This window comes from Pyrgilauda ruficollis, unplaced genomic scaffold (assembly GCF_017590135.1).
Source record: "Pyrgilauda ruficollis isolate IOZ18807 unplaced genomic scaffold, ASM1759013v1 scaffold211, whole genome shotgun sequence".
Lineage (NCBI taxonomy): Eukaryota > Metazoa > Chordata > Aves > Passeriformes > Passeridae > Pyrgilauda > Pyrgilauda ruficollis.
Window position 1 is genome coordinate 57,108 of NW_024520429.1, and position 18,230 is coordinate 75,337.

The 18,230-nt window shown below is 42.0% G+C and overlaps 1 protein-coding gene across 2 annotated transcripts in view; it reads left to right on the top strand.

Annotated features, from left to right (window-relative positions):
- TTBK1 (tau tubulin kinase 1) overlaps positions 1 to 18,230 on the top strand; it is a 106,924-nt gene that overhangs the window by 14,486 nt on the left and 74,208 nt on the right. The window contains exons 2-3 of one of the 2 annotated variants that reach the window (XM_041468128.1): positions 1,784 to 1,942; positions 8,793 to 8,940. In XM_041468128.1, coding sequence (XP_041324062.1) covers positions 1,835 to 1,942; positions 8,793 to 8,940 — 256 coding nt within the window. In that variant the 5' untranslated portion in view covers positions 1,784 to 1,834. Of the gene's footprint in view, positions 1 to 1,777; positions 1,943 to 8,792; positions 8,941 to 18,230 lie in introns of both variants that reach the window. The other variant, XM_041468129.1, reaches the window with a different exon arrangement.

Sequence of the window (18,230 nt, forward strand, 5' to 3'; positions counted from 1 at the left end):
TTGTAATGTTAAAAGTTTGGGGAAGTCTGTAATTAACTAACTTTTCTTTAAATACCAGAAGAAAAGCCAACATTAAGGGAGATTTTTGCAGAGGTTCTCTGTCCTGTGCCTCCTGAGGTGATGTGCAGGGAGGTTGTGTGCTCAGTGCTCACTGGTAGCTAAGGGATGGCCGGTTCAGGTGTTCTGGTGAGCATAAAGGAACTAGGGAATGACATTCCACTTGCTCATTAGAAGAAGAAGCACAAATGTTGTGCTGCCAAACACAGCAGGAACTTTCTCTTTCCAGTTTCTTATTTCTGTACCCAGTGATTGAAAGCACAGCTACCCCATACAGATGCAGGACTCTTTCAGTGAGAATTCGGAACATTTTGCAGCACCTTTCTTCTGAATCTCTTTAATACCCAGTTTTTTCTTATTTCTCTTCTATTATTTTTATTGTCCTTTAGCAGATGTTGGATTGAACATTTCTCAGCAGCCCTCTTGCTGAGTTAGTCTGCTGCTCTTTTTTTCATGTAGTTATCTTCTATATCTGGAATGAAATCTTCTTTTGTGAAGATTTTTATAAGATCTCTTTGAGATCTTTTGTTCATGTTTTGTTTGATCATCCTTTGTCTTGCACTTTTGACATACTTCTGTCTGCTGCTTCCTTGTGCACACTACATGTTGGCCCCTTCACAGCCTTCCCTCTCAGTCCTTTTATTGCTAGGGAATGAGTTATTTTCTCTACTTGAGCTCATAATTAACTGGTAACTTTTTTGCCTTTTTTTTTTGAACCTGAAGAAATGTGATGGTTGAGTGACCAGCTCTAGTATTTTTTTAAAAATCTGGTATTTATGTTGTTAATCTAAGTTTGCAACCACAGTGCTACAGTAACACTCATTTTTAGAAAGGAAGATATTAATATTTTTGGGGAATGACAATAGAATTGCCAAGATCCGTGCTTAGTAAAAGATACAGCCTACTTCTAAAGCCAGTAAAATATCTGAGCAAGATCTTTTATTAGGCCTGCTTCATTCATTTTCTTCTAGAAAGGCCGAGTTAATGTGTTTCTGAAAGTCATTTTTGCTGAAGATTTATAACAAAAAACCCTTAAAATTAATATCAACATAGGCTATCTGGAGCTCCATATAAAAGCAGGAAAAAGGGGCAAGATGAACACCACAGGCTCAAGTTATCTCTCTGTATTTTAATTTGCTCATCTTTAGCACTGTGTGTAGGGTATGAGGAGGACTAGCTTATGCCTGGCTGAAGCCTTTTCTGACGTTCCCCATCTGCTCTGCTTGGCTGTTCATTACAGTGATGTGTCTGTAACCCTGGCCCTGTACAGTCCTTCTACCCTATTCAGACTTTTTAGGCTTATTGAATGCAATACCTGGCAAACCTTTCTGATTTGTGTTGGATGTCATCCAGTGCAAGCCATAAAAACTGCTGAGGTAGCAGCTGCTCTGCTAAAGCAAGACTTCTTCACCTGGTAACAATAAGAGCCCTTGCAACATTTTGGTGTTGGATTCTCATTGCGTTGTCAAGCCCAAGAGCCCTGGACTCCTGCATGGTGTAGCTGGTGGTTGTCACCCTTTAGTTTGTGTGCTGACTTGGAGCAGGGTTTGTCTGTCAGGTTATGCATGGAGTGAGCTCAGGTGTTTGCAGGGTGAGTTTGCCTTCTTTCCTAAGAGGCTGGTTCTGATTTAGTCATAAGCAAGACCTGTGGAAATGCAGAATGTACTTGTACTGCGACCTGCAATAATTTTGTCATTCATTCCCCCTGCCCCTTTTTTTCCCCCAGATAAATGGCTCATTTAAACTGGGAGCTACTGAAATACTCTCTGGCTGGCAAATGCAGTGCCTAGCAGCAGTCATCAAGGACGAACCAAACATGAGTGGTGGAGGGGAGCAGGTCGACATTCTCCCGACCAACTACGTGGTCAAAGATCGCTGGAAAGTGGTGAGTAGCTCTGGCTTCAATGGCCCAAACAAACCTCCTCCTCCTCCTGCAGTGGTACAGCAACTTCCCTGCTTAATCCTGGCCTCTGGCAAGCAACGGTGGAGTGGTAGGGTTTGACATGTCAGCAAGATACTGCAGGAAGAAGGGTTTTTGAGTGGTATTTTCAGAAGGCTAAATCTGACAAGGATTTTTATGTAGGATTGAAATGTTGCAGCAGACTGAATAGTGTTCTAGTAGGAAATTAGATTTCAAATTACTATGGCAAAGAATACTGCAGACATGACTATAAATAGATTGCATTACAATAAAATAATGTAAAACCAAATGTTTTGGGCTGGAATGTCAGCTACTTCAAGAGTCAGAAAGTCCATGATTAACTAGCTGGTTCAACTTCTATGTAAATTTACTGGGATACTTCTTAAAATGATGTCATCATATGTTAAGAGTTTTAGTTCTTATCTCATCTGTTGAGCAAGCTGGACCGGCTTTGCTTTTAAAATGCTGAAAAAGCATTTAAATCCCATGTATACCATTGTCTCAATTTTTAACTAGAATTACCAGTATTCTCTGAATTGTTAAACTCCCAGCAGAAGCCTCGCTAATTTAAACTACAAGTGATTTGCAGTAATAGCACTGAGTTGTTCTTTATGCTGACTGGCTGTGCTACAGTGGCCCTGTGAGTTTTGCAGTGGAGTGTGGAGAGCAGAGGACTAAAGAAGCTTGGGACTCTGAATTCCCTTCAGTTCCAGGCTGTGGATAGGTTATTTTTCAATAGCCCACTTCAGACAAAATCTTATCCTTTCATTAGACCCAGCCCTGTTCTTGTTGCTCCCCATTGCCTCTCTTCACTTTGTTTCAGCATTCTCCTCAGCCTTCACTTTTCTGTCTGGCCAATTGCTGAACAGCCTATTTATATTTAAGCAATTCAAACTGTTCTTCATTCTCCTGGCTTCTTGAGAGCAGATGGAGAAGCTCAGTTTTCTCTGTGATTAGACACCAAAATGGAGACAACCCCTTTGCCCCTCCCAAAGCTTTCTGTCACAGCTGAAGGAAAGCTTTGCTGTGCTCCTGCAGCTCTGGACTGGAGAACATGTACTTGTTTTGGAGGGATGATCCATGGGCAGGTTAGCTGACATACGGGACTTGAAACGTGCCCTGTGCTTACCAGTGTCTCAGAAAATACTGATTGCAGCTTTTATCTCTCTCTCCCTGCACAAATAGAAATTTCCCCAGAGCCTGAAATTTGGTCAGATTGGTGCATGTTCTTTGCCAAGCTGAATTTCAGCACTCTGCTGATGCCTTTGCTTCAGGTGCATGATTGCTAATACTTATTCCTCCTTAAAATGAGGAAGAACTCGTTTACATCGAGGGTGGTAGAGGATTGGAACAGGCTGCCCAGGGAGACTGTGGAGTCTCCATCTCTGGAGACATTCCAAACCCACCTGAATGGGTTCTTGTGTCACCAGCTCCAGGTGACCCTCTCAAGGCAGAGGGGTTGGACTGGGTGATCTGCAGAGGTCTCTTCCAACCCAAACAGTTCTGTGGTTCTGGGATTCTCTGTTCTCCTTTACCTTGGCTAACTTCAGCTTGTACCATTCCCTATTCATCAGTCCTGGAGTTTCTCCTTCATAGAGAGGAGTGCTAAAACTTCTGTAAATGATGGGAGTATTTTTGTAACAGTCTAAACAAAGTAACTTCATTCTTGGCAACAGCAGAACTCCTACAAGCACCAAAACCTCCAAATAAAGTCTAAAATAAGCTTGGTGATGCTTACAGGGAACATTTCAAACCAATTTTTAAGTTGGTAGAGGCACTAAGTGTGGGATTCAGTGCTTCATTGTTGTATGAATCTGTGACTGGGGCCCACTAGAAGCTCTACCCACTAACTTTGCCTTAGAAAAGATAGAAATGTGCAGCTGTGTTGTTAACAACAACTACCTCTAATTAGAGGAATAACCTTTTGTGTTTTATAATGTCTCACAGTAGCCTTAAATACTGCAGTGAGGTCATTGCCCCACTTGAAGGCTCTGAGAAATGACATGACTTGCTAAAGGCTGTAAATAGCAATGAGGAATCCTTTTTCCCAATTTTGAGTAGAGCTGGGAACTTGACCATGTGCTAGCTGATTTGCACATTGTGAACCTTCATTGAACAGTCATTCCCCCCACCCCCCAAAAAAAAGTGTGAAGTGCAGACCCTTTCCTTTCAGACAGGCCTTCTGTGCCTTTCCCTTTCTTTAAGCTGGTGTGGGACCAGTCAGAACCACAAGGTGTGGGGGTCTTGGAGTAATCTGGAAAATACTTCTGGTGGCCCAAGAAAATGGACAGTGTAGGATCAAGTCACCAAGGAAAAAGGGACTATACCTTAAAGTCAGCATACAGCTGTAGTATCAGGAGTAGCATTTTTTCATTTTGTCACAGATCTTTCTGAATCTAGCCCAGAATGTGCCAGCTGTATGGTCCAGTCTTTGCTGTGGGTGATGGATCCTCCTCAAGCAGGTGTGTGACATATTTATGTGATGCTGGGGTGCAACTGCCAGAAGGTCTTTTCTGTAATTTGTCCTCCCAGTGTCTCTGGCTGGGCATCTGCTTGAACCTTGTAGCTCTTAGTGCTGGCATACTTCCATTATTGAGCCGATTTCTAATTTTAGATTGGTGTAATATATTCCTTGAATTCCTTTCCTTCTTTCCTCCTTTCTGCTGGCTGACAAAGCTTTGACAAATTAAGATGCTAGTTCTCTGCAGTTAGCCTGCTGGTCGTTCATTTTCCTGTCACTTGAAGTCAGTAAAGTTTGGCTGTCTGACAGCAGTAACATTTTTGTTCTTATTTATGAAAAAAGACATGGACAGGGTGTGCTTATGGTTTTTATCAAAACTTGTAGATTTGGAAGTATTCTTTTTAGTCATCATTCTTTACTTGCAGATATTTTTGATGCTTTGACTAGATGAAATTTAGGCAATACTGGAACCACATGACTTTTGCTGAGTCCCCAGGGGGTCTTGATCCACGTGTGCTCTGAATGATGTGAACAGTTTTGTTCAGGGGAGGGAACAAAGTGAAACGTAACTTGTACTTGCTTTGAACTGGGTATGGATGTTAAAGCTGAATTTTGATGCATCTCTTTATTTCACATAAATGCCTTTTACTGGGGATTCACAACTGACACTTATTAGCAAGAGAGAGTTGGCAGCTCCTGCACTGAGCTTTGAACACAAATGATGACTCCTGTACATGTGTATGTTCTTTTCCTAGGTGCAATCCATGTTTTATTTTCTTTCAGGTTTCTGAGCTTCTTGATCTGAAGCTATCCAGTTTATTTTGGAAACCTTGCCAGAAACCCCACAAAACTTTAATGGATTCTTTACCTTGTCTTGTTTAGAAAGACAATTTATTATTCCAAGAGGGAACCTGGGGCAAGGAAGGTTCTTTGTCAGACTTAGGGCCTGTTTTGGTCTCACTCTGAATTGCTTTAAGTGGACTTTCACAGGTCTTCAGATGATTTAGCATGTGGCTGGCCGAGTTCTCTGAAGAGTTTGGTGAACAAGGGTCAACTCTTCCTCAGCTGTTAAGTCAGATGAGGCCTACTGGCCTTTTCTGGATCAAGTAGCCCATTGAGTTGGGCTGCAGGAGTTGCAGGCTTGGCTGTACAAGTGCTCCTAGAAGACAGCCACAGTGGTCACTGTTTGACCTTGCCAAATCTTTGAAGCCTGTGGATGACAGTCTTCACCCTGGCTGAGTTCACTAAAGGTTGCTGGCTTTCCATTTGGTCCTTTGCATTTAGAGTGCACATTTCTTTACATTGCCACCAATCCTGACACCAAACCATTCCTGCCTTGGTTCTGGAATATTACCCTGGGAAGGTCTAGTCTTTATATAATATCCTTGGAAGGCAGACTTTGTTCAGAGCAGTGCTATCATACATGTTTCTGGAATAAAAGATTAAATTTGTATTCAAGCTTATTTTTGGCTGGGGTTGTGTGTTGCCTTGGTTTTTTGAACTGTGTCTGAAAGTACTGATTTTTGCTTAGTGAGAAGGCTGCATGTTGCTGTTGTTGTTTGGGGTTTTTTTTTAGTAAGCTTTGGAAGATGGTGCTACAAGAGTCTTTTTCAGGATAAATCAAAAATATTTCAGAATATTTAAAGGAGACTTCAAAGGGAGCCATCTGTGTCCTGTGTAACTCCTGATTGTCTGTGTCCAAGTCCAAATACCTACCTGTTTGATCAGATGAACTATTCACTTGATGCCACAGCCTGGAATCGACACCTGGACACCCAGCTCACACAGGGGCTCCTGCAGTGAGGTGGAATGAATCCTGCTGGTGTTGACAGCCTGTATCCCAGTCATAACAGTAAGTGGGCTGTAGCAGGACCAGAAGAGAATATTCCCAAGGCAGTGAGGCTTAACATGGGCTGATGACTCATGATGACCACTTAGGTGATTCTGGTTAGATGTTTAATTCTCTTCCTTGACTTGGTGTTTGCAGTTTTGTTACTGGTTTGGGGTTTGTTGAGTGGTATGTGCCCATCTCTCCTTTGTGTCCAACAGAAGGCTGTCCCGAGTTCACCTTAGAAAGTGAACTCCCATGGGGCACCCAGACTATGAGACAATGGATGTGACATAAGCCCCTGACCTCAGCCAAGACCTTGACTTACAACAGCTTGCTCTGGAACAAAGCAAAGGAGATGGCTGCTGATGGCCTCTCCGTGTTGCTGAAAACTCAAGAAGTATGGCAGTGCTAGTGGTGATGTTGAATAGATGGTACCATCTGGTGTGCTGGGAAAAGTATGCCAGAGAATAATTTCCATAAGAGTGTGAGCAAGGATGCAAGGAAACAAAGGCAGCTTTGACAGCCTTCCATTGGCTAGAATGTGTGTGTAAAATCAGTTTTCTGATTCAGCAGAAGCCTTGATCTTGATCTCGTGTGATCTCCCATTTGTTTCTCTGTAGGCCTTTGTGTGTCTTCCAGTTTGGCTGTTTTGCCAGGTGTGCAGTCTCAATATTGTCCCTCCAGTTCCCAGTTTACCTTTTTGCCTTCTGTAGCTTTTACTGTCCCTTTCCCTTTCTCATTAATATATCAGACAACAGAAGATCTTGTGTACTGAATCCTGAGGTATTAGCTGACGTGTTGTTGCTATGCTGAATGTAGCACTGTTTTGAAAGAAAGATTTTTAATAGCCAGCTCAGTTAGTGTGAATTTCCAAGTGGAAGTAGGGCTGCACTGTAATAATTTATGAATAATCTGTGGTGACCTAGTTATTGGCTGTTTACTGCATGAATATGTTTGTTTAGCCCCATGGAAGGTCATGAGGAAAAATGACAAGAAGTTGCTCTGGACAGCAGCTTTCAAAGGGTTATCAAGTAATAGCTTCAGAGACAAGGCTGGCTGTCAAACTGTTAATATGGAAAACACTTCTTCATGTGGAACTGTTTTTGTTTTTCTTGATCTGGGAGCCAGAAAAGCAAATTATTTTGCTTCACCTTTGGGAGGAAAAAGCCCTGCTCTTGGTAGGGAGGGCCCTTTGTTCAACAAACTGGACAGATGCAAAGGACAAGCCTTTGGTAGTACAGAAGACACTAAAATATCATCTAAACCTCATTAAACATTGTGTAAGATCCATGTTTGACTATCTGTCTGACTGAAACTTCTTTTCCTCTCTTAAGTATTACTGCTGATGTTGGAAAGAAGTGGCACTCAGGACTTGCAAAGCAGTTGTTAACACAGGGAACACAAAATGCTGAAGGGAAGGGCTGCAGCTTGGCTCAATGAGCAAGTGCTAAGCAGATCAAGGGAGCCCTGATCTATCTCTGCTGTAAACCTGAATTTCCTCCTGGGCAGCACAGTAGGCTTTAAATATATCTAAGAGAAACAAATATAAAATTACTTTCCTGGCATAGACATTGACTCTTGCAACACATAAGGAGTCTTTATTATGCATGATTATTTATAACTATGTGCACATATGCTGTCAAGTCTCAGCAGAAGGAGGATCAAGGAATCACCTTCCAGGAAAGGCAGAGGATCCTGACTTGCTCTCTGAATGGGAGGCTACTCTAGAACAGGCAGACAATCTGTCTCTACAAGGTACATATCAAATATGCTGAAACTTAGACATCTTTAGCTTTGTGTTTTTGTCAACTGAAGTAATGGATTCCTATTGTGGAACACTCTTTAATTTTGCAGAGACACAAAAAGCATAATTTGGTTGGGTTTCAAACTAAAGAGAAAAAGAGACTGAGAAAGAATGGAGTTGTACTGGTGGCTTGTACACAACTGTTTTGAGGTAGTGCTGTTAGCAGTTCTTTGAAATGAAACACTGAAGTAACTTCACTACCAGAGCAGGTAAAGCATCTTGTAAAAGATTCCAGTGGATGTTTTATTCTGTTTTTAAAATCTTTTGAATGAGATGTAAACTTCGTTTAACTTATTTCTTGAAAGATTAATTCCAGCTACCATGGTTATGTTTTACTGCAGAGATGTATTTGTTGGGGGGGAATGACAGTTGCATCTGTCATGGTCTGGACAGTGGTTCTGCTATCTCCTTGAAGGGTCTTTCCTTGAATTTTGGCAAGAACATCATGGAGGCAATAGGCATTATTATTTGCTTTTAAAAGTATCACCTGCCATTGCTTGCTAGGCTCATTCTTTGTTGTTAGAGCAAAGAATTTATACATAGCACAGTCAAGTGGGTAGCTGGATTTTTGCCAAGCTGTGCAGTGAAGGGATTCAGGCACAGCACAGATTGGGAGCTAAGCTTGTTCTCCCTACGCAGTTGAGGAGCAGGCTCTGTGAGAGGCAGCTTGCTGTTCCCTCCTGTGTACATTGTACCAAACCCCTTTGTACTTTTGCAGCTGAAGAAGATCGGTGGAGGTGGCTTTGGGGAGATCTATGAGGCAATGGATTTGCTGACCCGTGAGAATGTGGCCTTGAAGGTGGAATCAGCTCAGCAGCCCAAACAAGTTCTCAAGATGGAAGTGGCTGTCCTGAAAAAGCTGCAAGGTAAGGCAAAAAGCCCTTTGGAAGTACTACAAACCACTGTGCATATTAACAATTAAAATCCAAAGTTGCAAATGGTTTTTATAGTTTTCTCTTCAGCTTCCATCTATACATTATGTTAAGTCATCCAGCTCAGAAAGTTGTTACATTGTGCAACTCAAGTGAGATCAAACAACATGGGCTATTTTGTTTGCCAGGATATGAGGACAGTGAGGAGGCTTAGACTGAGCTATTGGTCCACTAGTGATACTGATTAGAAAATAAGGAATAAAGGGAGCAGCATCTGACTAAAAAATGAGGTTGCCTCCCAGAGGACATGGAGCACTGAAGCATGACACAGTCTCCAAGTAAAATGGTTGACTAGTAGAGAAATGCAAAAAGTGGACAACAGGAGGTATAGGGAAACTGAATATTAACTAATTTTTCATGTACCTCATTGTCCTGAAGGCAAAGCATGAAGTGGTGTGCCTATTCTTAATGAGGCTGGAATGGAGCTGTCTTGATGCAGTTGCTCCTGGTTGAAGGAGGGGGGCTTCTACTGAAAAGATTGCTGTGGAGGGATGTAAACGAGGAATTTCTAAATATGCCTTTGAGGAACTGAGAACTGATGTTGGCTGAAGGGCATTGTGCATGGATTTCCTTTTTAAGGCAAAGCCAGCTATTGCCAGGTACAGTTTATGTGTTATACTATAATATACATTTTTAGGGATGTTCCTTTCTGCAGGATTCCCACTTGGGCTGAGTACCTGCTGAAGCAGTCAGTGAGTAGGATCCTTATCACCAGGGCTCATGTTTCAGAGATTATCTTGTGGCCCTATGAGTCTATACCTTCGCCTTTGTACAAAATCTCCAGAGATTGAATTGAATTCGAGGGTGAGACTGTTGCAGGCCTTGTGAAATGAGTTACTCAATGTTTGTGACAGATTGCCTCTAGGTAAAAGCCAGTGAATTATTTTTGAAGGTCAAATAGTTTTCCACATTTCGGCTCTCCCAAGAGGAGGACCAGTAAGGCCTCTTTTGAATACTCTGGATTGTAAAAGATGCAGCTGAGCTGTGTAAAGAAGAAATCAGCCCAAGTCATTATGAGGACTCTTGCTGATCTGTGAAGGGCCTGGATACACAAGCTCCCAGAGAGCAGCAGAGCGAGTGTCTGAGGTCTGGACACACTGCCATGAGGGCATGTAAGGCTGTGATTGACAGTTTTTTTGTTTGGTTGTACACTTGGAACTGCTCTGAATTGAGTGAGGGTAGGACTATATGGAATGATGGATTTTAGAGTACCACAAGACAATGCTGTCATGCTGGCCACTGCCAATAGGTGCTGCATCCAGGGCAGGGAATGCTTGAAAAGCATGACCTGCAATCACTAAACCAGGACTAGCATCAGAAAATGTGCAAGATGTTGACTAATACTTGTGTTTATTTCTGGAAGATCGTTGAGAATACCAAATGCTTGAATAAACACCCACATTTGTGTACAGGATGATGCTGGTAACTGGGGAGAGGGAGTGGTGGTATATGGAACTAGGAAAAGCCCCTTGGCAAAGCAGTTAGTAAATATTCAGGGAAGGGACAGAAAAGACAGAAGAAGCAGAATTGGCTGTGTATCAGCTATCCTGCATGTAAGAATGACACATTACTTCAGCCATGTTTTTACAAATCAAGCTGTTCTGTGAGGAATTTAGCTTTTTTTGGTTGAAGGTTAATCCCCAAATGCTTTACTGAAATAAATGATAAAGTTAAAATAAGAAATTGGGTTGAGAGCATGGGGAATCACGTATTGTGTATGTTTTTACTGTGAGTGTTGCAAAGAGGTGAGAAACATTTCAGAAAGGGAGATACTGCCTTTTCCCAACAGTTGGTGAGTAGAATAAGTTTTTGTTATTACCTTAGGTGATACAGTCAATTCATGGATTTCCAGATGAAAAGCAAGGGAACAATATTGTCTAAAATTCCTCTGTACTTTTCTGGTAGAATTGAAAATTGCAGTCCCTCTTAAATAGTGCAGCTTTATTGCTTTCTATTTAGGTGTCACACCAACCTTAAGGGACTCATGAATGAGCTGCTGCCCTTTCCAGAGCTTGTGATCAGAATCTTGCAGGTGCTAGAGTTCAGCAGAGTTTGGGATAGAGAAGGTTGGCCATTGGCCCATACTGCAGACCTGGTTTGGGTACAGCCTGATCTCTGAGTGCAGTAGCTCTGTTTGGTGTGGACTGCAGGCTGTTGCCATCAGTTAGGCTTTCTGGGACAGTTTGTGGAATAGCCACAGCTGCAGGTAGGTCCCTCACAATGTCCCTCCTGCACTAGCAATCCCCACAGAGCAGCTGGGGAGCCAGTCAAGTAAGGACTCTTGTAGAGAGTCTCTGAACCTTCTGATAAACACCATGTGTAGCTTTCTGCTCTGAGGGTGGTCATGTGCTGGAGCAGGCTACTCAGAGAGATGGTTAGAGATACTGAAAACCCAGCTGGCTGTGACCATGGACAACCTGCTCTGGCTGTCTCTGCTTGAACAGGGGCATGGACTGGATGATCTCAACAGGTCCCTTCCAACACAAATGGCTCTGAGGTACTTGAGCCTGGCTGTGTGAGATCACTGCCATGTCAGTATCTCTCACCTACTCTGTAGAGTCATTTTGTTCTGCTCATACTTGATTTGAATTTTCTGAATGTATAGTGTGTTTTCTGCACCTGTTTAGATATTACTATGTTTCCCAAAGGCAAAGTTCTTTCTAACTTGCATTGTTGCTTACAGGGATCATAAGTTGTGTTCTGACCAAACTTCCAAATCTGTTCCCTGTCTTGGGTCTGTGAAACACCAGCAATGGTGCCCTTCTATGCTTTGGGTGAAACACAATTCAGAAGTTAGTTTATGAAATTTTTTTGCTCCAGCAGGTCATAAGCTGAAGATCTTAGTTGTCCTGTTGTTGCACCTTTACCCAAGAAATTTTTAGCAATATTTGCCTCTTTTTCTTCCATAGACTTTATTAGTTAAAATCAAAACCTGGTCCCACAAAGTTGCTGTAGAATATTTCCTTGTCCAGGCTGGACTTGCTGGGCTCAGGACATTCTGTCTGGTGCTACTCTATCTGGCCAATTCTAATCAGAGCACCACAAGATAGCTTTTTATTTTAATCCTTGTGAAGCAGTGTTTGCCTTACATTGTCTTGTTGCTCCTAGAGAAGCTAGTAGAGAATTACACTACTAGGGTTGAAAATCTTACCAATAACAAAGTCAGAAACTGTTTCAGGGATAGTTAGTGCACATCTGTACAGTGAATTTGTGCATGAATACAGCTTCTCTGCCAGAATACTGTTTTTGTGCCAAGTCCTCATTTTATTACCTTAACCACTACTGTAAAACTATCTTTAAGTGAGGTGTGTTTGTGTGATTGTACGGCACATCTGTACAGTGAATTTGTGCACGAATACAGCTTCTCTGCCAGAATACTATTTTGTGCCAAGTCCTCATTTTATAACCTTAACCACTACTGTAAAACTGTCTTTAAGTGAGGTGTGTTTGTGTGATTGTACCATTTGCACACAATTTTAACATACTGGGATTTTCTACTTTGCAGTCAAGCATTTTGAAACCAAGCCTAAGCTGCACTGACAAAACACTTCCTGCAGATTGTCACCAGCGGAGGAAGTTGCTGGTTTAGTTGGACCTGCCAGTGTTTTGCTGTGTAGACAAGCCTTTGGATCACATACATTAAAAAGTAAATGTAAATAAGATCTGTATGGCTAAGTGAAGGAGTAACTTGCATATCCAGAGAACAAGAACAGCTTTGGCTGGGTTTTCTGTGTTTCAGTCTCTTTAAGCAATGTCTCCATTAGTGAGCAGTGCAGTACCTGCAGATCAGTGGGTAGCAGCAGTTGCTCATGCCTATACATCTCAAGAAGATATGGTTTGGGGATTTTACACTATAAACTTCATGGATTTGGGGCATTTTGCTTTGGGTTAGTTCTAATCTGCCCTCCTGTCTGAGGGTGCATTTGTTGGTTTGGACTCTCATTTAGGATTTGGAGACTGCTTGGTATGCTCCTGAAATAGAACTTCGTGGTCTGTTTGCTCAGAGAAAACCTTACGTGACCCAAAGCCACTCTGGGAACACTGACACGTGGTAGTTGTGATGGTTTAAGGTAGTATGGAGGCTTTCTTTAAAACCTCATTGCTTCTATAAACCAGGACTCTGGCTCCTGGGTTTTTGAATCATGAAGAGAAAAAATGTGATGGTTTCCTGTCACTGAACATATGGAAGGGAGAGTACTATCACATCTGGATGAGCAGATGCTTTTCCATCTCTTCAATGATTTTCTAACCCTTTGAAATACAAATGGACAGTGACCTGCCTGCTCTCTCTGTGATTTTTTTCCCAATGTTGGATTTGCTGAAGAGCAATATTCAGGTGGCAAAGGAGCATCAGTACTACCCAGACTCAGCTTTCTATATGTGAGATCTTTGAGGTTAATCAAAATGCCACATCTCTGTGAGACCAGCTCTGGCATAGCTTTTGAGGTGCTTGGCTTGGGCTGTCCCTGTCAGTCTGCCTTTCTAACAGAAACCTTAATTGCAGAAATTGTAAACCAGTGTCCCTGATTAAATCCACTGGGCTGCTGCAGAGAGAGGTTTGGAAAGTATCTTTGGTGCCAAACCAGGAATCATGTTCTCTCCAGATGTTCATCTGGGGCTTGTGAGGCTCAGAAGCAGATGCTTTGAATTCAAAGGTATTCTCCCAGTCCTTACCCACTTCTTGGTAGGTGTCTCTGGGAGCACCCTGGGGTCCTGTGTGAGCAGAGCACTGCACAAGGATCTGTCACAAAGAGTGCAGTTTGTATGCCTTCTGGTCCATAGGCTCTCTAAAGCTGAATGTAGCCACAACATTCAGTCTCCTATGCTGGGATTCTCTTTGGAGCAGCCTAGCAGATCGTAATTTAAAATGGCCAGATTATTTTTGTGCTGAGCAGTGTCTTCTGTTCATCTGCAGTGGCAATGTTGCCCTGGTGTGAGGTTACAAGGCCCTGAGTATTTGCTTTTGGTCTCTCTTGGCTGCCAGATATTGCTGAGCTCTCTTCAGTGTGTTGTTTTCTTTGTAAATGCCTTCTTTTCAGTGTAACCAGTTTCATTGTGTAGGACTCTGATTAATATTATTCTGCAGTGCAGAGATCTTCTGCATATTGAGTAGTTGTGCAAGATGCAGCCTGGTCACAGGCAGTGTAGTTTTTGAGTACCTGATTTTGTTACAGCAGATCCTGTACTGCTTGTTCCCTCTTTATTGCTGGGGTTGGATAGATGAGAGTTTCCTGGCAAAATAATGGAAGAGGAACCTTGCTTTTCTTACTTGCTAGTCCTAGGGGTTTTTGTTCTTATTACATACATGTGAATTACATTACTTTTATTACATGTGAGTTTTTTTGTGTTAAAATGGTGCCTTAATGCTCTGTGATTCAGTTTCTTTTACTTTTGTAGACACAGTTTATATGTTTCTACAATATTTTTTTTTTAATTGGATGTAAGCAAGCTGTCTGCAAAGACTAGAAGCAGAGTAAATTGCCCTTGTCAGGCTTTTAGGCCATCACAGGGTGGCAGATTGACAGACTTGCTGTAACTTGAGCCTCTCTACCCATCACTGCATTTTTCCATGCGGAAGTGCTTGAATGAACTGGCATTTGTTACACATGATTTTTGTGCTAATTATGGTGCCATTGGGTGAGGGAAGGTCATGGCAGGGCTGAAAAAGGATTTAAACCACACTTCTATGAGATTGTGTTGAATTTTTGTTCCAGCAGTATTGTGCCTTGACCTGTGTGGGATCTGTTATCAGTACTCCTCTTCAGGTTGTTAGTTTTGGGAAACAACGAGAGGAACTTATGCCGTGCAAGGTCAGGCAGTTTTACCTTTAACTGATTAGAGGACAAGGACCAATCTTTTGGGTTTGTGTCCATTAGTTCATTGACTTATTGCAGAAGCACTAGCAAGCTTAACCCAGTTGGTTAAATACTAGCTGATTACTGTTGAGTAATGCAGTTATTTAAGCCTTACTTCCAGCAGAGAATTTGTCTTCTTTCATGTTCAAAACTCCTTTGTCCAACTGAGTTGACAAGTCCCTGAAGTCTGGCTGGTTTGTCTGGCCAGAGATGAAACTCGGTAACTGCAGAGGAGAGAAGCCTGTGTGAGCCAGCTCTGCCAAGCTAAAGGCAGCATTTCCAAAAAAAGTTAGATGGTGAAAATAATTCTCATTTAATTTTCTAGTCCTGATGAATCCTCCATTTCTTTACAATATTTGTACAGAAGTGAATTCAATATCCCCACAATACAAAACCTGTGATAAGCTGATAAACCTGACACTGACAGGCAAATAAAGAAGAGGATAGCTGTAAAATGTACACTGTAATATAGAGCATTGAGAAACAACTGCAGCTTTCCAAATACATTGAGGGCATTTGTAGAGCTACATGTCCATAGCTGAGCATATCATAGAGACTTCAGCAGTGCCAAGTGCTCAAACAAGTTATGTTATGGTTAGTGACCTAAGCACTTGGTCTTTTCCCAGTATGTGACACAGATCCAGAATAAAATTTAGGTTCTCAGGGAAGACCTCTGGAGGTGTCTAGTACAGTCTCATGCTCCAGGCAGAAAAGAAATATATCTGGTTGCTCTGGGCTTTTGTCAGTGAAGTTTTGAATAACCTCCAGAGATGGAAATCCCACAGCCTCTCTGAGCCCCTGTTCCAGAGTTTCACCATCCACATGGAGGAATAAAGAAATAGCATCTAATAGGAACTTCCCATATTGCAGCTCATGCCCAGTGCCTCTCTGTGTGCCTCTGTCGTGGGTTGACCCTGGCGGGCACTACGTGCCACACAGCTGCTCACTCAGCACCCCTGCCCACATGGGATGGGGAGGAGTGCAAAAATATAAAACCCAAGGGCTGAGATGAGAACAGTTTATTAACTGAAATAAGAACAAGAACAGTAGTAATGAAAAGGGAGATAAGAAAATGAAAGGCGAGAATAAAACCCGAGAAGTGCAATTGATGCACCATCCTCTGAGCAATGCCCAGCACATTCCCAAGCAGTGGTCTGTGGCTCCTGGTGAATCAGCCCCAGTTTGTATACCCAGCATGACATCCCATGGTAAGCAGTATTTGGTTCATTCAGGTCAGCTGTTCCAGCTGTGCTTCTGCAAAGCCCCAAAAAACTCATCAGTGAAGCTTTTAACAGGGCTTGTGGTTGTTCATTTAGACACACAGGAGAAACACTAACAAGATCTTCTCAAGAGGTCTAAACAACATAATAGCTTTGTTGATAGCTTTAGAAAATCAGAGAACTTTGGCAAAAGGGTAGGAGCAGCATTCAACCAACACGAAACACTTCTCAAAGCATTGGCTTAGCCCACTCAACTTCACAAACTTGAACCCCATTTGATTTTAAGTTACTCAAAAAGAGAGAATTAGAAGAAGAAGAAAGAGAAGGACAGAAAAGATACAGAGAAGGACACATACAGCTACCAGATCCTGGGGTCCAGCAATGTTCGGGTGATAGAAACTCCAAGAGGAGATAGGGTCAAGACATGTGCTTGCCATGTATTTGGCCTTAAATACCTCCTGGCCTTCCTGGGCCCTTCCCCCAGGTGGGACTTCTGGTCATTTGGCCACTCAGGAGCTGGGTTAGGGGCTCCAGGGATGGGGTGTGGGGCATTTTCTCCAGTGTGACAATTGGCAGCTCTGTCAGGCTGGGATGCTGGCCCTAGGGGTGCACTGCCAGGGCAAGGCCCAACCTGCCCTTGCTCCACACACGTGCACCATAAAAACATCAACCTCTCCAGTCTCTCACAGCTCCCTCCTGGCTTCTTGTGCAGCTCCTGACTGGCAGAGCAGGAGAACACTGAAAAGTCCTTGACTTAGGGTAGGGACTACTAAGCAACAGCCTAAATATTCATGTGTTATCAACACTGTTCTCATCCTAAATACACACAGCACTGTAACAGCTATTAGGAGTAAAATGAACTCCAGCCCAGACAAAACCAGGACAAGCTCTGAGGAAAGTCAGGCTCCATCTTCTTGGCACTCTCATGTTAGGTCACTTGGACCAGCAGAGAGTTTCCCTTCTGTTGCCTTCCTAAAGGCTGAACAAACCCAGTTCTCTGGAACTTTTTGTTAATGTTACATTTTCCTTGCCTTGCCATCATCCTGGTGGCACTGCTGAAGTTGTGATGTTTTATCTGTGTTGGTCTTGTGCAGGAGAAAATGCAAGAATTGGTAAAGTAACAGTAATAAAAGTAACAATTGCTATGAGATTTATGATAATTCATGCAGTAGAAGTTACTTCAGTGTTTTGGGTGAACTAATAGGAATGAGACAGCCACTCTATGGAGATGAATCACAGAATTTTAGCATAAAATTAAAAGATTAATTTTTTTAACTTCTTTGTGGAGAAGAGTGGTTACTGCTTTTCTTGTGAAAACACAGGAAATATGGAGTCTGTTAAAAAAAAAAAAACTAACTTCAAGTTGCAACAATAATGTCACATATTTCCTTCTTAGTATTTATTTGATTCATTTCATTGCTGCATTGAAAATACATTAGGGATGTTTAAGAACTTAAATGAGTAGAAGATTGGAATGAATATTGGTCCACCAGTTTGAAATTGATCCTTGTGAAAAAAGGATCTTAATTTGGGTTCTTTTAGGGGCTGTGTAATGAAAGCTTTTCATGTAATGAAAGTTTTAAAGTATTCAAATGGGGACTTTAATCATATCTCTACAAGGTGATGAATATCTCTCCAAGGGTTGAAGGGGTTCTTATACATGAGAACATAATTATTGACTGTCATTTTTAAGTTTCTTCAGAAAAAGGATGGTGAAGACCATTTCAGTGACTGAAATATTTCTTACCCCATATTACATGGGATATTATTATATTCATTGTAGTTAAAAGACTGCAGTAGAAAGAATATTTTTCTATGGCTGAACATTAAAATTTTGCCTTAACTAAATGCCTGTGAACAAAATAAAACACTCTGAAACTTTTCTCAAGTCAGTGCTCATGAACATTGGGCCGATGTATTCCTAATTAACTGGCCAAAACTCTTTATAATCTATTGCTTTGTTTTTTTGCTTTATTTTAGTGACAAACAAATGCAGATACAGAGCATCTTTTCTATGGTATAACTTGTGACCCCCTGGAATATCTGGGTGACTGTTGAGCAGAGCAGTCTAGCAAAGGAGCAAGTGTCATCTGGCACTTAGTGCAGTAAAATGGTTGTGAGGCTTCCCCTACCAAGTATACCTTGGGAA